This window comes from Callorhinchus milii, unplaced genomic scaffold (assembly GCF_018977255.1).
Source record: "Callorhinchus milii isolate IMCB2004 unplaced genomic scaffold, IMCB_Cmil_1.0 Scaffold3, whole genome shotgun sequence".
In the NCBI taxonomy this organism is placed as follows: domain Eukaryota; kingdom Metazoa; phylum Chordata; class Chondrichthyes; order Chimaeriformes; family Callorhinchidae; genus Callorhinchus; species Callorhinchus milii.
The window spans coordinates 4105513-4124599 of NW_024704744.1; the positions used below are offsets into that span (position 1 = coordinate 4105513).

The 19087-nt window shown below is 45.5% G+C and overlaps 1 protein-coding gene across 1 annotated transcript in view; it reads right to left on the reverse strand.

Moving 5' to 3' along the window:
- Nucleotides 1–18448, reverse strand: part of LOC103185610 (collagen alpha-1(XIX) chain) — a 42330-nt gene extending 23882 nt beyond the window's left edge. The window contains exons 1-17 of the mRNA XM_042332746.1: nucleotides 18390–18448; nucleotides 17491–17584; nucleotides 17200–17253; nucleotides 16368–16412; nucleotides 12776–12838; nucleotides 12613–12663; nucleotides 10083–10124; nucleotides 9472–9504; nucleotides 8101–8145; nucleotides 7123–7167; nucleotides 6558–6611; nucleotides 6210–6263; nucleotides 5377–5430; nucleotides 4688–4777; nucleotides 3961–4005; nucleotides 2650–2727; nucleotides 916–942 (exon numbers count right to left, since the gene is read on the reverse strand). Coding sequence (XP_042188680.1) covers nucleotides 916–942; nucleotides 2650–2727; nucleotides 3961–4005; nucleotides 4688–4777; nucleotides 5377–5430; nucleotides 6210–6263; nucleotides 6558–6611; nucleotides 7123–7167; nucleotides 8101–8145; nucleotides 9472–9504; nucleotides 10083–10124; nucleotides 12613–12663; nucleotides 12776–12838; nucleotides 16368–16412; nucleotides 17200–17253; nucleotides 17491–17584; nucleotides 18390–18448 — 933 coding nt within the window. The remainder of the gene's footprint in view (nucleotides 1–915; nucleotides 943–2649; nucleotides 2728–3960; nucleotides 4006–4687; nucleotides 4778–5376; nucleotides 5431–6209; nucleotides 6264–6557; nucleotides 6612–7122; nucleotides 7168–8100; nucleotides 8146–9471; nucleotides 9505–10082; nucleotides 10125–12612; nucleotides 12664–12775; nucleotides 12839–16367; nucleotides 16413–17199; nucleotides 17254–17490; nucleotides 17585–18389) is intronic.
- Nucleotides 18449–19087: the final 639 nt, after the last annotated feature.

Sequence of the window (19087 nt, forward strand, 5' to 3'; positions counted from 1 at the left end):
AGTAATTCCTTCAAAATAATTATAAATGACTTGGTCACTCAATCTACGACTATTTGTGGGACACTGCTGTGTGCAATTGGCTGCCGCTTTTCTCCTACAATATATACAGTCAATTCACTTTACAGCATCTCCTGTGAAGCGCTTTGAGACGTCTCGAAGATGTGATAAGGCGCTATACCAAATGCAAGGACTATTATTATTATTGATGACCTACAAACAGCCAAAAAGTAACTGAACAATTTTATCTAGGGGGATTCTTGACCAGCGAAGTGCTTTGAGATGTTCTCCTGAGGTGAAAGGTGCAATATCAAATGTAAAGATTATAACTATTATTTTTAAAGCAAATATAAGAATAATAATCCTTCCGTTTGATAGAGCATCTTATCACGTCGTTGAGAAGTCTCAAAGCGCTTTACAGGATATACAGTAAAGTTGATTAACTGTATTTTGTAGGCGTGTATTTTGTGCAGCCAATTGTACATAACAGTGCCCCACAAACAGTCCTGGATTGAGTGAACCTTTTTTTGGAGGGATTATTATAGAAATATAGGAAGTTACAGAACCAGAAAATACCACTGTGGTACATCTGAACTCCTACAAATTATCCTAAAATATATTATTTCCAATCTACAAGGGAGAAATTCCATCAGGGTCAAGCTTTATGTAGCTTTTCAGAGGGTCCAGAATTCGTCAAATTGTTGCATTCAATTTTGACTTTAAAGCCTTTTTTCTGTAGTTTCTTACAAGAAAGGGGTTGTATCAACATAAATTGCCGCTTCGGCCCTCACCCCTCAGCTCGGGTAACAAGCCAGGATTGTGTAAGGTGCTGAATAAATATAAATATGTAATTTGCATTGCATTATTACACCAATATCTTATCACTTTGGCTGACGGAAAATATCATGAAGACCTTACCAGATTGCCTGGCTGCCCACGAGGACCCTGTAGAGAGTGAAGACAAACAAGGAATGAGGAGAGACAATATAAAATCAATGGTACAATTTTAAAGTGGGTGCAGGAACAGAGAAACCTGGGGGTCCACACACACAAATCTTTGAAGGTGGCAGGACAAAGCTGTTAAAAAGCAGATGACTTTATAAATAGAGGCATACAGTATAAAAGCCAGAAAGTTATGTTCAACCTTTACAAATTGCTGGTTAAGCCTCAATTGGAGTATTGTGTCCAATTCTGGGCACCACACTATAGGAAGGATGTTAGGGCCTTGGAGAAGGTGCAAAGGAGATTTACAAGAACGTTACCAGGAATGAGGGACTTTAATTGTGTGGAGAGACTATAAAGGCTGAGATTGTTCTCCTTGAAGCAGAGAAGGTAGAGGGGAGATTTAATAGAGGTGTTCAAAATTATGAGGCGCTTTGATAGAGTTGATAGGGAGAAATGTTTTCATCTGGGTCAGTAACCAGAGGTAACCAGGTTTAAGATAATTGGCAAAAGAACCAGAGGGGAGATGCAAAATTTATTTACCCAGAGAGTTGTTACGATCTGAAATGCAGTGCCTGAAATGGCGGTGGAAACAACAACAACAACAAGATTCCATTTATAAAGTGCCTTTCACGACAGGAGGACGTCCCAAGGCGCTGCACAGTTGGGTCATGACCCGAGCAGGGGGGAAATGGTCAGGGTGAGGGGAGGGAAGGGAGGGAGCGAAGAGGGGGAAAAGAGTCGAGAGGGGAGCTGAAGGCACGGTCAAAGAGAAAGGTTTTGAGACCGGCCTTGAAGGAGGAAAGGGAGGAGGCGGCGAAGGCACTGGGGGATGGAGTTCCAGAGCCTGGGGGCTGAGAGGCTGAAGGCCCGACCACCGATGGTAGGGCGGTTGGGGCGGGGGACGTGGAGCAGACCAGAGCCAGAGGAACGGAGGGTACGGGCAGGTAGGTAGGGGGATAGTAGGTTGGAGAGGTAGGAGGGAGCAAGGCCGTGAATGGCCTTGTAGGTGAGGATGAGGATCTTGAAATCAATCCTCTGGGGGATGGGGAGCCAGTGGAGGCGAGCGAGGGTGGGAGTGATGTGGTCCCGTTGGGGGGGAAACAGATTTCATAGCAGCTTTCCAAAGGAATTGGATAGGTACTTAAATAGGAAAAATTTGCAGAGCTACAGGGTAAGAGTGGGGGAGTGGAACTAGTTCGATAGCTCTTTCAAAGAGCCAGCACAGGCAAGATGGGCCAAATGGCCTCCTTCTGTGCTGAAGGATTCTATGATTCTATGAATAATAATAATAATAATAATAATAATAATCCTTGCATTTGATATAGAGCTTTTCACGTCTTCTAGACATCTCAAAGTGCTTTACAGAATATGCTGTAAAGTGAATTGACCGTATATTTGTGGGCGAAACACGGCAGCCGATAGCGCACAACAGTGTCCCACAAACAGTCGTGGATTGAAAATGAGTAATTTATTATTTTTTTTTGGAGGGATTATTATTAGGCGTGTGGAGTAAAGAAACTTGCCTAAGGTTTTGCTCTGGAATTGAACTCAGGTCTCTCACTTGCAAGGCAAGTGCTCTAACCACTGAGCTACAGGCAGATGAATTTGGGATCAGCCTTTGTTCCTTCATTCCCTTCCCATTCAGCCCCAACGGGTTCCACAAACAAGGCACAAGAATGGGAATTCTGCTGGAATCGCTACACTTACTGGAGGCCCCTGTCGTCCGGATCCCGGTGGCCCCTTCTCTCCCCGCAAACCTTGAAGACCAGGATGCCCACGCTCACCCTGGGAAGATCAAAACAATGTCAGGAACATAGATAACAGCAGGAGGGCATTCAGGGCCTGCAGTCTATTAAATAATGGCTGATCTTATTTTGGGGGGCGGGAGCGCTGGTGTCTGACACATGCTTAAACCCATCTCCATGTGCATCCCAACCACACATGGAAACGCAAATATGTTGGAAAGGAATGCACACTCTCTCCTTGGAGGACTCATTTTTATTCCAGAGAGTAATAGGCACAGGCTGTCAAAAACCAAGGATTGGGAATCTCAGAGTATGCGTTGGGGGGTAACTGCTGGAGTCTATTCAGCTAAAACTGCATAACTTGCCATTGAGAGCACTGCCTGACAAGCCTTCTCACTGTTTGTCCTGAGGACCACATTAGGGCTTTGGCTTGCAAGGTTAATGGGAGCGAGTAGGAGGATTCACTGCCCCCAGTAACTGATATGCTCCTTCAAGTTCTGCAATGAATGATTCAGGCTGTCTGTGTTGTCATCAACAGTGCAGACTCATCTGGCTCAGGAACTGGACTACCAAGACCACCACAGAGGGTTGGCTCGATTCAACAACAATATCTTGCATTCATATAGCATATTACAATGCATTTATATATGAAGTGGAGTGACTGTGCATTTTGTAGGGGAACACAGCAGCCAATTTTGTACATAGTAATGTCCCACAACCAGCCGTGAAGTAAATAACCAATTTTTATCTGAAGGATTTTTGGCCAGGACACCGGGAGAAATTCCCTTTCTCTTTTCTGAATAGTACCACAGGATCTTTAATCTACCTGAACAATTAGACAGGACTGCGGGTTATTGCTCATCTGAAGGATGTCATCTCAGACAACCCAGCACTGCGCTGGAGTATCAGCATAAACTGTGATCTTAAAGACGCTAACATGGGGCTTGATCACACAACCTTCTGAACCAACAATGATGACAAAATTACAGTTATATTGCGCATTTCATGTCGGACAGTTAAGGGTTTCCACCCTAGTTGGGGGTTGGCATGAAGGGGGCTAGAGGGTAGAGTGGGCAGGGGGTGGGAGGGAGGGTGGCTGACAGTACTATCAAAGAGGAAGGTCTTGAGACGGGCCTTGAAGGAAGCAAGGGAGGGAGCGAGGTGGAGGGATTCCGGAATGGAGTTCCAAAGGGTTGATTTTTTCAGAGATGGGACTGAGCCAAACCGTCACCTAAAACCATCTTAATAGTGATTGACAAGTTCTTTACTGTACCTTGGGGCCTCGCGATCCTCTGGAACCAGGAGGTCCAATTTGACCCTAAATGTAATGAAAAGACAGCAATTAAGCCAAACCAATTAATCCATAAAGCACAGCCACTGTGATCACTTTCCAGTGATGCTACACAGAGAGCCGTTAATGCCATAATAATAATAATAATCCTTACATTTGATACAGCACCTATCATATTGGGAGAATGTCTCGACGCACATCATAGAACATTACTGAAAAGGACTGGTGGTCAATCTGTGGCCTGTGGGCCAGAAGTGGCCCTTGGGGTTGTCAAGAAGTGTCCTTCCCTCACCAAACATTCACACTATTCTAGGTAAGTCCGTGTTCGATCAATCACTCAATGCCTTTCACTTTTTTTTTCTTGATTAAACTTTCTTGATTTATGGTGTGAAACAATGGGCCCCACTGCCGTAGAGTGAAGTGACTGTGCATTTTGTAGGCCAACACAGCAGACAATTTGCGCACAGCAAACAAGTCGCAAAGTGAACTCTAACAATAAGAGTGGGTTGCATTGAACGTCGGCTGCCAAATAAGAAAGCAAAAAAAAGGCCAACCTTGCTCGCTTGCAAGTTCCTGGCATGCAAATAGACTATGTTTAGCCATGTGCTGTCAAAGTCACCACGTTTAGTGGAGCGACGATCTTTCTCGCCCTGCGTTTGCACTCCCAAGTCATTTTTGCACACTTGCATCTCCCACGGTAAAAACACACCTGCTTCCCAAGGGAGGATGTTCCTGGAGTTCCCGGGTTTCCTTTGTCTCCCTTTTCCCCGCGAGGTCCGACTGCTCCACCGGAATCCCCCTAGAACCACAGGACCCAACCATCAGGTTACAACAGTGACTGCGTGTGTCAGTCCTACAGCGCTCCCCCTCATTGCGTTGTGGTGAGTAGCTCCATCTGTCACCCAGGAAACTGGGACTGCATTCCTAGACAGGGAAGACATCGGACAACCTCTGCGTTGTGATCTCTAGCATTTCAGAAGCTATACAACTAAAGCCTAAAATGCATTGCAAGTATTTGCAAAAAGTCCCAGGCCTTGGCTCTTGTCTAAACTGAACCAAACACTTTCTGGAATTTGATACCTATCTCTGGGATTTGCAAGTATTTTCAAACAGGGTTTGTCTGACACACGCAGAAACCCACCACCATGCTTAAGGGTATCCGAACCAAACTGAGTATTCCATGCATCCCACCTTGGATATTATGTGCTTTGGAATGGCTGGAATTGGAATTTTTCCCTGGAGGGAATTGTCTAATTCCAGAGATTATTAGGTACAACCTGGCAAGAGCCAAGGCAGAGTGTGTTGGGGCAACTGCTGGAAAGATGAACGAAAGCGCGGTGGAAGAGGAACGTCTTGAGGCGTGCTTTGAATTAAGACATAAATAAAGTAAGACATTACCTTGTCGCCCTTTCTGCCTTGTATTCCCGGCATTCCCGGTTCTCCTGGTAATCCCTACAGAACAGCACAGTGAAACACTGTGAGTGGTCATTGAAGTGAGTGTTTACACATTGGAGTTGAAGTTCGCGAGAGATTTGGATGAAGTAGCCTCTTTGGCCTATTTCATCTCACCATTGTGAAATACCTGCCTACCATCCTCCCATCACAGTATGCAGCTGTGTTTTAAGTCCTTCCAGTGTCTTGGCATCATTTGTGGAGTCCTGTAGCTCAGTGGTTAGAGCACTTGCTTTGCAAGCAAGACACCTGGGTTCAATTCCAGGCAGGGCGAAACCTTGGGCAAGTTTCCTTACTCCACACGCCTAATAATAATCCCTCCAAAACCCAAAACAATAATAAATTGGTCATTTTCAATCTACGACTGTTTGTGGGACATTGCTGTGCGCAATTGGCTGCCGCGTTTCGCCCACAAATATACAGTCAATTCACTTTACAGTATATTCTGTGAAGCGCTTTGGGACGTCCTCCCGACGTGAAAAGCGCTATATCAAATGCAAGGATTATTATTATTATTATTATTAACCATCCTTCCTGGTAACCTGTCCCGGCTTTAATTTACCCTCAGGATAAAGAAACACTTCCTGGTGTTTGTCCTGAAATTGTCCTTCACAATCCTGAACTTGTTGTCCCTTTGACTTGGCGAATCTGAAAATATTGGCTCTGAGTTTACATTCTCCATCTCATTTAGTTTCCTATAAACCCCGATCAGATCCACCATGAGTTGTTACAATTCTATTGCTTGTTGAAATAATCCGCACAAACATTCAAAGACTTACGATTTCTCCTTTTAGTCCTTTGGGACCCATAGGACCTGGTAATCCTGGCCGACCCTGCAAAGCAGAGAATACTGAACATAATCATCCTTCTATTTAGTGTAGCCCCTTTCACACCAGGAGGGCATCTCAAAACACTTCACAGGATACACCGTAAATATAAACCATAAATTGCCAGGACTGTATTTTGTAGATCAATGCAGCACCCAATTTGTATAAGTCAATACACATTGATGTATGCCAATTCTAAGACTAGCATTCCTAAATTATAATGTAATAAACAGCGCATGAGAAATTGTTGTGTCTATGACACATACTCTGTTAAATCAAGAAGATTCCTGTGATAATTACCTCTAGTCCTGGTTTTCCAGTGAGTCCTGGTGGTCCAGGCTCCCCCATGTCACCCTTCGGAAGCAAAAATAGATACATATGAAGGAGAGGGGAATAGAAGGGTGTGGGAGGGAATAAGGAATGGTTGGAGAATTATGTGGAGTATAAACATCAGCACGCACTGGTTGGGTGATTGGTCTGTTTCTAAGGTGTACAATCTATGTGAAGCACTATAAAGAAAAGTAGAATTACAACAGTTACATAGCAGTGTGAGTAACTGGAATTTGGAAGCAGGTTTCTTTTTAGGAATTGCTACGGAAAAAAAAACAACAGCTGGCAAATCCGAGATTGTTTCTTTCTGCAGTTTTGAGCCGCCTTTAACTTTATACCGAAAATTGTCCTGTAGAGTAACACTAGGGAAATTTTAGTCCTCGGATGCTGATCTTACATTAAAAACAACAAAATTGATAAAGTACCTTTCACGTTAAGAGGCCTTCTCGAAGCTCTTTCGTAGCAATTTCTGTAAAGTGTAGTGACTGTATATTTTGTGGGCTAACGAAGGGATAGATGCAAGTAAGCACTTTACCTTTAAACCCTGGGATCCAATGCTCCCTTTACTTCCTTTCAGTCCCTACATGGAGGCAAACACAGGATTCCAGGTATTAGTAATAATAATAATCCTTGCATTTGATATAGCGCCTAATCACGTCCTTGAGACATCTCAAGCTCTTCACAGGATGTACTCTTTTCCCTCCCTCACCCTGACATTTCCCTTCCTGCTCGGGTCCTGACCCAACTGTCCAGCGCCTTGGGACGTCCTCTTCCCGACGTGAAAGGCGCTCTAAAAATGCAATTTTGTTATTGTTGTTGTTGTGCTGACTCTTCATTTTTGTGGGTAAATCATGGTAGCCATTTGCGCACAGCAGTGCCCCACAAACAGCAATGGAGTGAGTAACCAATTTATTTGGGGCATTGTTGGCCAGGACACCGGTAGAGAGAAATTCCCTTCTCTTCTCGAAAAGTGCTGTGGGATTCCTTAACATCCACCTCAACAGGATCTCGGTTTAACGTCTCATCCAAAGGAAGAAACCTCCAACAATGCATGACCCACCCCAGCACTGCATAGGAGCGTCAGCTCAGACTATGTGATTCCTAGTTTTGATGTGGGGCTTGAACCCACAACCTTCTGACTGAGAGGCGAGAACGCTACCAGGCTGACACACTAATGATCCTTAATGAGACCAAAAAGCTCTAGAGGTGGAATCAATGGGGAGGTTTTCAAGGAGACTCTGGGAGTTGAGGTGTCAAGGGGTGAAAGGGCACTGAGATTTCCCAAGATCTAATAACTTGATGGAACCGGCTTGATGGGCTGAATGGCCTCTTCCTGCTCCTGTTTTCCTAAATTCCTATTTGGATCAACCCAGATCAGCCTGTTTGAGATTGCAGTAAGTGGAAAGCAATTTAAATAATCTTTCACGCTACGAGGACGCCTCAAAACGCCTTACAGGATTTATCGTAAACTCTAGTGTGTTTTGTAGGGGAACGCCAGGTGCAGGATACTCACTGTGGCTCCCATGTCTCCCTTTGCTCCTTTCTCACCAAGTCTAGCCTGCTGGAAAATGGCAGAATTCGTGTCAAGCATTGATTGGAGCACTGTGTGCAGTTGTGGACACCACACAACTGAGGAACAGCATATAATGTGTTTATTATGCAGAAGGGGGGCATTCAACCCACCATGTCTGTGCTAGTGTTAGCTCCTCACTGGAGCTCTCTACTCTTATCCCAATTCCCTTGTTTGTTCTTTACTCAGAAGGTAAAAAATCAACGACTGGAACAGGGTGGCCAGGAACGATGTTTAGGCCAGGATACTGGGACTCATTTAAAAACCATCTTGATGCTGCGATGGGAAGATGGTAGGGTGGGTGTTCTGGAAGTTTGAGGTCAGATGGGCAGACGGGTCTTCCTCATCCAAACCAAATCTTTGATTCAGACTCCGCCACTGTCACGCTTCACCCTGTGAAGGACGTTATATAAATGCAAGTTGTCGTTGTGATCTTGCATAACATTAAGCACTTCTCAAAGTGCTTCTCAAAGCTCCTGTGAAGTGTGGTGACCGTTAATGTGTACTTTCCAATGATTTACTGACCTTGAAAGGGAAATAAAATGTAAGATAGAGTCACTGAGAGTGGAGAACGGCAAGTGGTTGTGAAGGCAAAAAAAACAACAACAACAACAAGATTACATTTGTATAGCGCCTTCATGTCGGGAGGACATCTCAAGGCGCTGGACAGTGTACAGTATTTCAGACCCGAGCTGGGGTCAGGGGGGGAGAAGGGAAGGGACGGGAAGGGGGGTAGCCACTGATGGCATGGTCGAAGAGGAGGGTCTTGAGACAGGACTTGAAGGAGGCTAAGGAGGGGGTGAGGCGGAGTGATTGGGGGATGGAATTCCAGAGGTTGGGGGCAGAGTGGCTGAAGGCTCTCCCACCAATGGTGGGGCGAGTGGGTTGTGGGACGTGGAGCAGACCAGAGCCGGCTGAGTGGAGGGTATGGGCGGGTTGGTAGGGGGTTAGAAGGTCACAGAGGTAGGGTGGGGCGAGGCCATGGAGGGCTTTGTAGGTGAGGACCAGGACCTTGAACTGGATCCTCTGAAGGATAGGGAGCCAATGGAGTCGGGCGAGAGTGGGGGAAATGGGGTCACGGAGTTTGGTGCGGGAGAGGACACGGGCTGCAGAGTTCTGGATTATTTGCAGCCTGTGGAGGGAGTAGTTGGGAAGGCCGACAAGCAGGGTGTTTGCACAGTCGAGCCTGGAGGTGATGAAGGCATGAACAAGAGTTTCAGCAATACCCACTGGGGTTTCTGTAACTGATCGGGGGCTGCTCTTACAGAGTCTTAGTGTACAGCAATTGAGGAATATTTAAGGCAAATTACTTACAAATTGGTTCAGGGCATATTCCGAAGGGACTCCCTGAAGTGAAACACAAAGGACACAAGTGTTTTTCTTCCATCAGTGTTTCTCTGCACACAAGCCATCCCACAAACAGCCACGTCATTCATCCCACTCTCCCTTTCACTCCCATACCCTTCAATAAACGGCGTTTCCAGGACTTTGAGATAAACTCCCTTCACTTTTTGAATAGTCCTTATGGGGCTTTCGTATAACGTCTCATCCAAAGATAGGCACCTTTGATAATGCAATAATTCCTCCTCTCGCTCTGCACTGGACTGAAGTGTCAGCCAGGTCTCTGAGCTCAAAGTCCCATCGTGGGGCTTGAACCCACAGCCTTCTGATTTGAGGCGAGACTGACCCAGGCTAATGCCTACTCAAATTCAATACTGGGTTTCAAGAACAGTGTCTCCTGGACATTTGTGCTTATTGAATGCACCATAAAAGTGAATTCCCTCCAAACCCCTCACACACACAGACACTCACAACACCATTGTCTAACATTTGCAAGTAGCAAGACTGGCTGATTTGCACCTCTCTGTCATCATACTCATCAGCATTTTAAATGAATGTTATTAAATATATTGAAAGTCACTCACCATTCCTGGTGGACCAGGTGGGCCCATCGATCCGGCTTCACCCTGCAGAAAATTTCAGAGAATCATAAAAATAATTAATAACCCTTGCATTTGATAGAGCGCCTTATCATGTCTTTGCGACGTCTCAAAGCGCTTGGCAGAATATATTGTAAAGTGAATTGACTGTATATCTTCTGGGCAAATCATAGGAATGGCAGCACAGAGTGAGTTCACATGGCCGATTGAGGCTAAGGTACTGACGACCTATCCACTGGAGATAAAATGTTGATAAGAACAATCCTTGCATTTGATACAGTGCCTTATCACATCAAAATGTCCCAAGCCGCTTCACACAGCTTTCTTTTCAGTGTAAGAAGTGTTTATTTTGTTGGTCACAAAGATTACGAAGACTGTAGAGCACGGAAACAGAGCACTTGGCCCAACCAGTCTGTGGCTTGTTTACACTCCACACGAGTCTTCATCCATATCCCTCCCATACCCCTCAATGTCTGATTCAACCGCGACTTCAGGCAGCGAGTTCTGCCATCTCACTGCCCTCTGTGTGATATAGTTCCTCCTACATTCTCTTTTAGATTCCCCTAGTCCCCATCTCTCATTTGTGCCCCGTGATTACAGATTCCCCAACCAGCGTAAACAGCGAAATATGACAGAACAATTTGCACATATCCACGACCCACAAACAGGACATGAAGTGAGTGACCAATTACTTTTCATCTGGGGAACTGTTGACCAGGACACGGGAAAGGAGAAACTACCTTCTCTTTTTGAATAATGCCGCAGGTTCTTTAACGTCAACATGAACAGGCAGACAAGACCTCAGTTTAAGTCTCTTCCAAAGGACAGCAACTCTGACCATGCACATCCCCAGCACTACATTAGAGTGTCAGCTTAGATAATGTGATTCAAAGTCCTGATGTTGGGCTTGAACCCACAACCTTCTGACTACGAGAGAGTGCTGGCACTGCGGGAAGCTGACACACTAATGATCCTTGCATTTGACATTGACAAGTCAGTGAAAACTAATGGATGAAAGTGAGCAAGGGGGGAAGAGAAGGAAGGGCTGGGGAGGTGGGGTGGATGGATGGACAGCTACAGCCTTCTGCATAAGGCAACTGGCTTTCCCTTTCCCAAGGGAACTGCAGCTGTTCCTCAACCAAAGGTCAGTCGTGCCATTCAGAAGCACGTCCACAATGTGAGAAAGGTCTTCAGTCTATTTGAACCCTTTGGTAGGGTGGTCCTAGCTGGATAAGCAGCGGGAAAGCTTGCCAGACAGTGATAGCAATGACAAGCTGTGCAGTTTTAGCTGGTTAGACTCCAGCAGTTACCCCAATGCACACTCTGTCTCTGGGATTTCCATGTGTAGGTGGGATGCATGGAATTCTCAGTTTGGTTTGAATACTCTTAAGCAACGGTGATGGTTTCTTGAATATCTCAGACACTAAGGTGACCAAAGGTAAATGAACCCTTTGGTAAGCTGGATGTTAAAAATAAACCAAAGAAAACGTTCAGGACTAAAAGAAAAATGCAAGCCACATGAGGGAAAGTGCCCTCAACCATCAACAGTTCCACCGCGCAATAAAACTGCTTTCCTTTTCTGTGGTCTTTTGCCCTTGAGGTGGACATTCAGGAGCTCTTCCCATACTGTTATTTGAAAGAAAACTGAAGAGCTTATCCCTCTCACCTCCCCCCGGAGATGGCCACTTGTCTCGCTGTGTGGCCTTTGCTTTTTCTTGGTCAGCCGGGTGTCTTGACACATGTGGAAACCCATCACCGGGCTTAAGAGTCTCCAAATCAAACTGAGAATTCAATGCATACCACCCACACATTGACATTTCCCTCTCTCTGGACTGGAATGTGCTCTCTCTCTCTCTCCCTCTCCAGCTGAGCTAATTCCGGAGAGTGTTAGCTGCAGGTTGGCGAGAGAACCAAGGCTTGGAGACCACCCAGTGTGCATTGGGGGGGGGTTTAACCAACTAAACCGCACAGCTTGCCACTGACAACACTGTCTGCATACAGCGACGTCCCACAAACAGTCATAAAGTGAATGACTTAAACATTGAGATTCTGCTAAAGAAATCTGGGAACAAATTTCAGTTCAATTCAGCCTTAAAATCCTCCTGACGCGAAAGGCGCTATACAAATGTAATATGTTGTTGTTGTAATTTGGAAGCTGGTCTTTCACAGTAGTTTTCAAAATGTTTGAAAAGTTTCCATCATCTTAAATTTGAGAGGGGTAAAGAGCAGGTGGGATGTCTGATATCATGTTGGATCTCCACATATCCTGGGTTCAACTGTACACCCGTATATAACAGTATATATCAGTAGTAGTAGATTCCCCTCTGAGTCAGAAGATGTGGGTTCAAGCTGGTGACCAACATATGATCTATCAGTGGTAACCAATGTACCAGTGCTTAACACGGTCACCGACCTTTTTGGTTGGCCATCAAATTAATCATAGAAATAACCAAATAGCATATTCAATCAGGTTGACCACCTTTGGCTTAGAGATACATCATGAACAAGTCCTTACCTTTGTGCCTTTATCCCCTTTCTCACCACTTGGGCCTTCTTGAGACTCGCCCTATAAAACATACAATGCAATATTAAACTGCACACAACATACGCCCTTTCATACACTGATCACGGAATAAATCGAAGAGTCAATCAAATCGCTCAATTGGAAGTAAACTCACAGTTTCGCCCTTCGCTCCTTTTATCCCATGTTGCCCTGTATCACCGGGATCTCCTCTGTCGCCCTGGAAAACACAGCTTTCAATAGCTACAACAATAACCTGTATTTGTAGAGCATCGTTCATGTAGGGTAACCTTTTGGAGTGCTCTACAATGAAGGGGTCAGGCACTGAGCAAGGGAATAGGAAGAATAATAATCCTTGCATTTGAAATAGCACCTTATCATGTCATTGAGACGTCTCAAAGCGTTTCACAGAATATACTGTAAAGTGGAACAAAAACAGAAGTCGATGGGAACACTCAGCAGGTCAGGAGCATCTATGGAGAAAGGAAACTGAGTCAACGTTTTGGATCCACGAGCCTTCATCAGAACTGGGGCATGTTGGGAGGGAGAGGTTTTTAAGGGCTAACAGAGAGGGGGGAGGCAGGGCAAGGAAGACAGAGGAGAAAATGGGGTAGAGGAAAAGGGATGATGGGTTAAAGAGGTGATAATGATGCAAAACAAAGGGGGGAAAATTGCGACAAAACAGGCAGACCAGAGAGTGAAAAGGTGAGTCTGGGACCCAGATGATGTGGTAATGGTCACAGAAGAGGGGGAGAGGGAAGGTGAGCTGTTGTGGCCTTAAATTATTTAAATCAATATTAAGGCCAGAGGGCTCTAAATTCTCCAGCAGATAGATTAGGTGCTGTTCCTCGAGCTTGGGCCGTGGTTCATTGGAACATACTGCAAGCGGATTGTATTTAAGAGAAGGGGCAGCGATCATAGGCACGGTCAAAGAAACATACAACAACAGCAAAAAAATTACATTTGTAAAGCGCCTTTCACGTCGGGAGGACATCACAAGGCACTGGACAGACAGAGTTATGGACCTGAGGGAGCGAACAGGATAGTAGAGGGTTAGGAGGTCGCAGAGGTAGGGGGGAGCAAGACCGTGGAGGGCTTTGAAGGTGAGAACCAGGATCCAGTGGAATTGGGCGGTGATACGGTGATAGTGGAGTCGGTGATAGAGTCGCGGAGCCTGGTGCAGGAGAGCACACGGCTGCAGAGTTCTGGATGATCTACAGCCTGTGGAAGGGGGAGTTGGGGCGGCCGACAAGCAATGAGTTTACATAGTCGAGCCTCGATGTAATGATGTCATGTATGAGGGTCTCGGCGGCCTGCGGTGTGAGACAGCAGCAGTGCCGGGCGATGTTGCGGAGGTGGGGGAAGGCAGAGCGGGTCATGGCGCAGATGTGGGGTAGAAAGGATAGTTGAGGGTCAAACAAGAACCCAAGTTTCCGGACTGGCTTAGTGAGGTGGAGTGGGCAACCGTGGATGGTGATGCTGTCAGCACCTAAGGTGTGGAGGTGCTGACAGGAGCCAATCAGGAGAGCCTCGGTCTTGTTGACAATAGAAACAAAAGGGGGAAAATTTACATTATTCCTTGACAACAACAACAAGATTGCATATACAGTGCGCCTTTCACGTCGGGAGGACGTCCCAAGGCACTTAAGTATTCCTTGAATTAATTGTGGTGTAAAACTACTTTCCAACTCTCTCTCCACATCCCCTTAATATTTTACCGCTCAGGTCGGGCTGTGTGGGTAAAACCTCCCACAAACAGCCTTGAAGTGAATGACTAATTTTATTTGGGGGATTGTTGGCCAGGACACCGGGAGAGAGAAATTCCCTTCTCTTCTTTGAATAGCGCCGTGGAAATCTTTAACATCCACCCGAACAGGCAGACGGGATCTCGGTTTAACGTCTCATCTGGAGGATGATACATTTATCTAACGGTAATAAGGTGCGGGAAAACAGTTACTTCCAACTCAGTTAAAATGGGCCTCTTTTTGACACCACACCTTTTCTTTGATTCCCACTCAGCAAAACGATAGAATCCGAAAACAGCCGTCAAGCAAAGCGCGGGGTGTGTGGCAGACACCAGATGGCAGCACATTGCTGCTGCCCGAAGCAGTTGTTCCACAGCAAGTGTATCCGACGAGATGCAGTAACTCATCAAACGAGACGCAGAAACAAATCTCACGAGCACAGCCTTGTACTCAACAAACAACGTACGACAGAAAGATTCTGTGGTGAGCAATATAGAAAATTTCTGCACAGAAGACAACCCAAGACAGCAGAACAAGAGGTCAGGGTTGCAAAGGGGATTTTCAGGACAGACACCAGGAAGTATTTTTTTTACCCATAGATAAGTAACGACTGGAATTAGGTTGCCAGAAGGCTGGTTTAACACTCTTTAAGAAACAGCTCAAAGCTGTGGTGGACGGCGATGTTGTCCCTTTGGTTGAGATGTTAAACTGAGATCCTGTCTGCTTCTTCAGGTGGTGCTATTCGAAAAGAGAAAGGAGTTTCTGCTGAGTTTCTCTAACTCCTCCTCGCTCCCTCCCTTCCCTCCCCTCACCCTGACCATTTACCCCCTGCTCAGGTCCTGACCCAACTGTCCAGCGCCTTGGAACGTCCTCCCGACGTGAAAGGCGCTCTATAAATGGAATCTTGTTGTTGTTGTTGATGATGTCCTGACCATCAATTCTCCAGAAAAAATTAATCACGTACTTGGTGGCTATTTACGGGATATTTCTGTGTACAACTTGGCTGCTGCATTTGCCTACAAACACACAGTCACTACACTTGACAGCTTTGAGACATTTTGACATTATACCTGCTACATCAGATGCAAAGATTATTATCATGTGGTCTTTACCCAACGCATTCATTCTCTTGAGGGAGACACAAGCCACAGGCAGATGCTTTAGTAAGCCAATCTCAGTGAGCTCTGTCTCCAATTCTCTAATGCATTGAAATAACAACTATAATGATTCACATTTTCACAACACTTTACTTGAAATGTCCTGAAGCACTTCACTGACAGAAAACACTGGGCCCCAAGTGGAGAAGAACCTAATGTATGGAACTCACTACCCCAAAGGGCTGTTGACGCTCAGTCCTTGAACATATTCAAGGATATATTTCTTATTGCAAAAGGGATTAAGGGATATGGGGATAAGGTTAGGTTATTAGCTGGAGTTAGATTAGAAGATCAGCCATGATTGAATGGCCGGGCAGGCTCGAAGGGCTGAGTGGCCTACTCCTGCTCCTACATGTTATGTTATGGAAGTGAGGGAGGGAGAGGGTGAACAGAGTTGTAGTCGAAGAGGGAGGTTTTACGGCAGTTAGAGAGTGGGGAGGGCAAGCTAGAGTGCTAGAGGGAGCACATTCCAGAGGTTAAGGACATAGACCTTAGGAAGCTTTTCCACTGATGGTGAAGCAGAGAGTCGACAGGATGCGGAGCAAGCCATGATTAGCCGGGAAGAGGAGACGAGCAGTGGAATAGGGGTAGGAGAAGGTCAGAGAAATTGTGAAATGCTCGATCGTGAAGGGATTTATAGGTGAGGGTGAGGACCTTGAAAGTGATCTGCTGGGAGCCAGGGGGCAGGGGAATCTGGCAAGCACTGAGTTGATGGGTGTGTGAAGTTTGGTACAGGTGAAGATGTAGGTGGTGGAAGTTTGGATAAATTGGATAAACTGCAGCCTGGATTACAAGAGGGATCAACAGTGGCTGTGATTCAATGTTCAATGTGTTTTTGCAGCTTTACCTTTTCTCCCAGGGATCCAGATGTTCCCTTCTCACCAGGATCTCCCTAAACAAGCAAAGACAAGGATTCAGTCAGTCATCTCATAATAAAGATGTGGTCATTAAAGTACATTCATGGCAGGAGTCAGGCTGGCTCAATTGGTAGCACTCTCACTTTGGAGTCAGAAGATTGCCCTCACACAGTCTACAAGGTCAGTAGAAGTGTTTAACTCTATTTAGATGTCCAGAGGATCGGTGTGAACACCATCATTTTTATGGCCTACAATGATTGGTTGTCATGCGCTGCATTGTTGGAGGTACTGTCCTTTGGATGAGACGTTAAACCAAGGTCCCATCTGCCTGTTCAGGTAGATGCTAAAGGTCCCATAGCACCACTCGAAAAAGAGAAGGGAGTTTCCCCCGGGGTCCTGGCCAACAATCCCCCAGTTAAAATTGGTCACTCACTTCATGGCTGTTTGTGAGATATTGCTATGCACAAATTTCCTGCCATATTTGCCTACAAATTACAAAATTCTGTGAAGCGCGAGACACAATGACAGCCTCCTAAGAACATATAATAATAGCTGGACGAAGGGTCCATCCAGTTCAACTTCCACCATCCTTCCAGTCACATGCGCATGTCATGTCCCAAACTATATCATTTATTCTATGCATTGCTAGATGACGTTTCACCACCAAATATCCAGTCAATTCACTTTACAGTAAGATTCTGTGAAACGTTTTAAGATGTGATAAGGCGCTATATCAAATGCATGAATTATTATTAATATTATTATTAAAGGCGCTGTACCAAATGGAAGGATCATTGTTATTAATATTATTATTATTATTACCTTTTCACCAGGCTTTCCAGGCAATCCGTCCTTGCCAACAACTCCGGAATCACCCTACAGAAGACAAGAAGCCTGAGTGACAGATGCTGAGCCATTGGGAGGGTACAGAGAAGATTCACTATGGATGTTACTTGGGATGGGAGACTTTACTCATGAAGAGAAACTGGGGAACTTTTCACTAGAATAGGGAAGGTTGAGAGGAGACCTGACAGGTTTTTGAATGGAATTGACAGGTTAGACAGTGGATAACTCTTCCCTCTGCGAAAGGGATCCATTACAGGGAGACAGCACCTTAAAATCAGAACCAAGGCAGTTATAACTGAGGTCAGCAAGGATTTCTTCACTCAGAGGGTTGCGAAGATATGGAATGCTCTGCCCAAGGAAGCTATGGAAGCAGAATCAACAGGAACATTCAAAAGAGAAATGGACAGAGACTTGGGTAGAAGAGATTTTAAGGGGTATGGTGAAAGGGCGGGGCATTGGGATTAAAAACCTTTGAGACTATTCTCTTGGGGGTTTGTGGAGGGAGAAGGGTCTCCTTGGAGCTGAACTGGCTTGAAGGTGACATGTTTGGCCATGGAATGTCGGAATTGTGACAATCCTTTGTGATGGTCTCTAATTTGGTTCCTGAGCCTAGTTTGGTTGTTAAACACTCTGAGACACTAACTTGCGTGAAGGGTTCTATACAAATGCAAGTTGTTGCTGTTGTCGTTGAGCCAGGCGGGTCCGCAGTATTCCAGGGCACTGCTGATGACGGCACAACCAGCCTGGCTCATTGGCAGGACTTGGGGAGACAGACCAGTCACTGGGGGAAGGGATTGCACGAGCTGCTCAGAAGCTCGGCTGCAGCTCATTTCTACTCAAGCACTGAGTCCGGGTGTACGTGGAATTCAGGTCCCAACTCAAGGTCACCTCACCTGCCTGGCTTCCTGTTTAAGTATCCATTTACTTTAGAAGATCAATTAATGTTAATCGATAGCATTGCTTTACATGTCCAATGTCACCTTAAGAAATACAATCGAATTGTCTGTGACGAACCCGTTTCTGGCAGAAAAGGACTTGGCCTGTTCTAATTGGGATGCCCCCCATTGCAGGTAAGCAAACAGTGCAGATAATTGGACATTCAAGCAAGTGACAAATTGATTCCAGCGCTAACTAAAAAATTGTTCCACAAGGAGTATAATTGTCACTGGACAGGTCCCTTGGGTCCAAATATGTCTATCTGCATGCCAGTTATCGACCGGTCCATTTATCTACATTGCCTTCTGATGTGGAAGTTGGGTGAGAGTCTGTGAGATACTGGCAAAACACTATCCATTTGTAAGCACATCACACTTGCCAACCATTTTCTCATCTCTCGCTTTGGCTCTCTCCTGGGCAAATTCCAGCAGTATCCACCAATGGAGATAAATGGACAGGCATAATAAATTGGTGTGCAGATAGTCAGTGTTCTACTGTCATTTGTGTTCTACTGTTGGATATAAGGGGGTTGCCCAGGCTTTGAAGGCAATACAGATGAGAGAAACAAGAATGATCCCCAGTGTTCTAGGAGTCAGCTCTGAGCAAGGGTTAGACAAGCTAGAGAAGATGACTCAGAGGGTACCTCACAGAGGTGTGTAACATTTCAAATGGAATGGAAAAAGTAAACCCTCAACAGCACTTTAGGATGTACCAAGACAGTAGAACAAGAGGACATAGGTTTAGAGTTGCAATAGGAAATTTCAGGACAGATGCGGGGAAGCTTTTCTTTACCCAGGGGGTAATTAACGACTAGAACAAGTTTCCAGGAAAGATGGTTGAGTCCAGGACACTGGGACTCAGTTAAAAAGTAGCTTGATGCTGTGATGGGGGAGGCAGTAGGGTGGGTGTTCTGCAGGTATGGGATCAA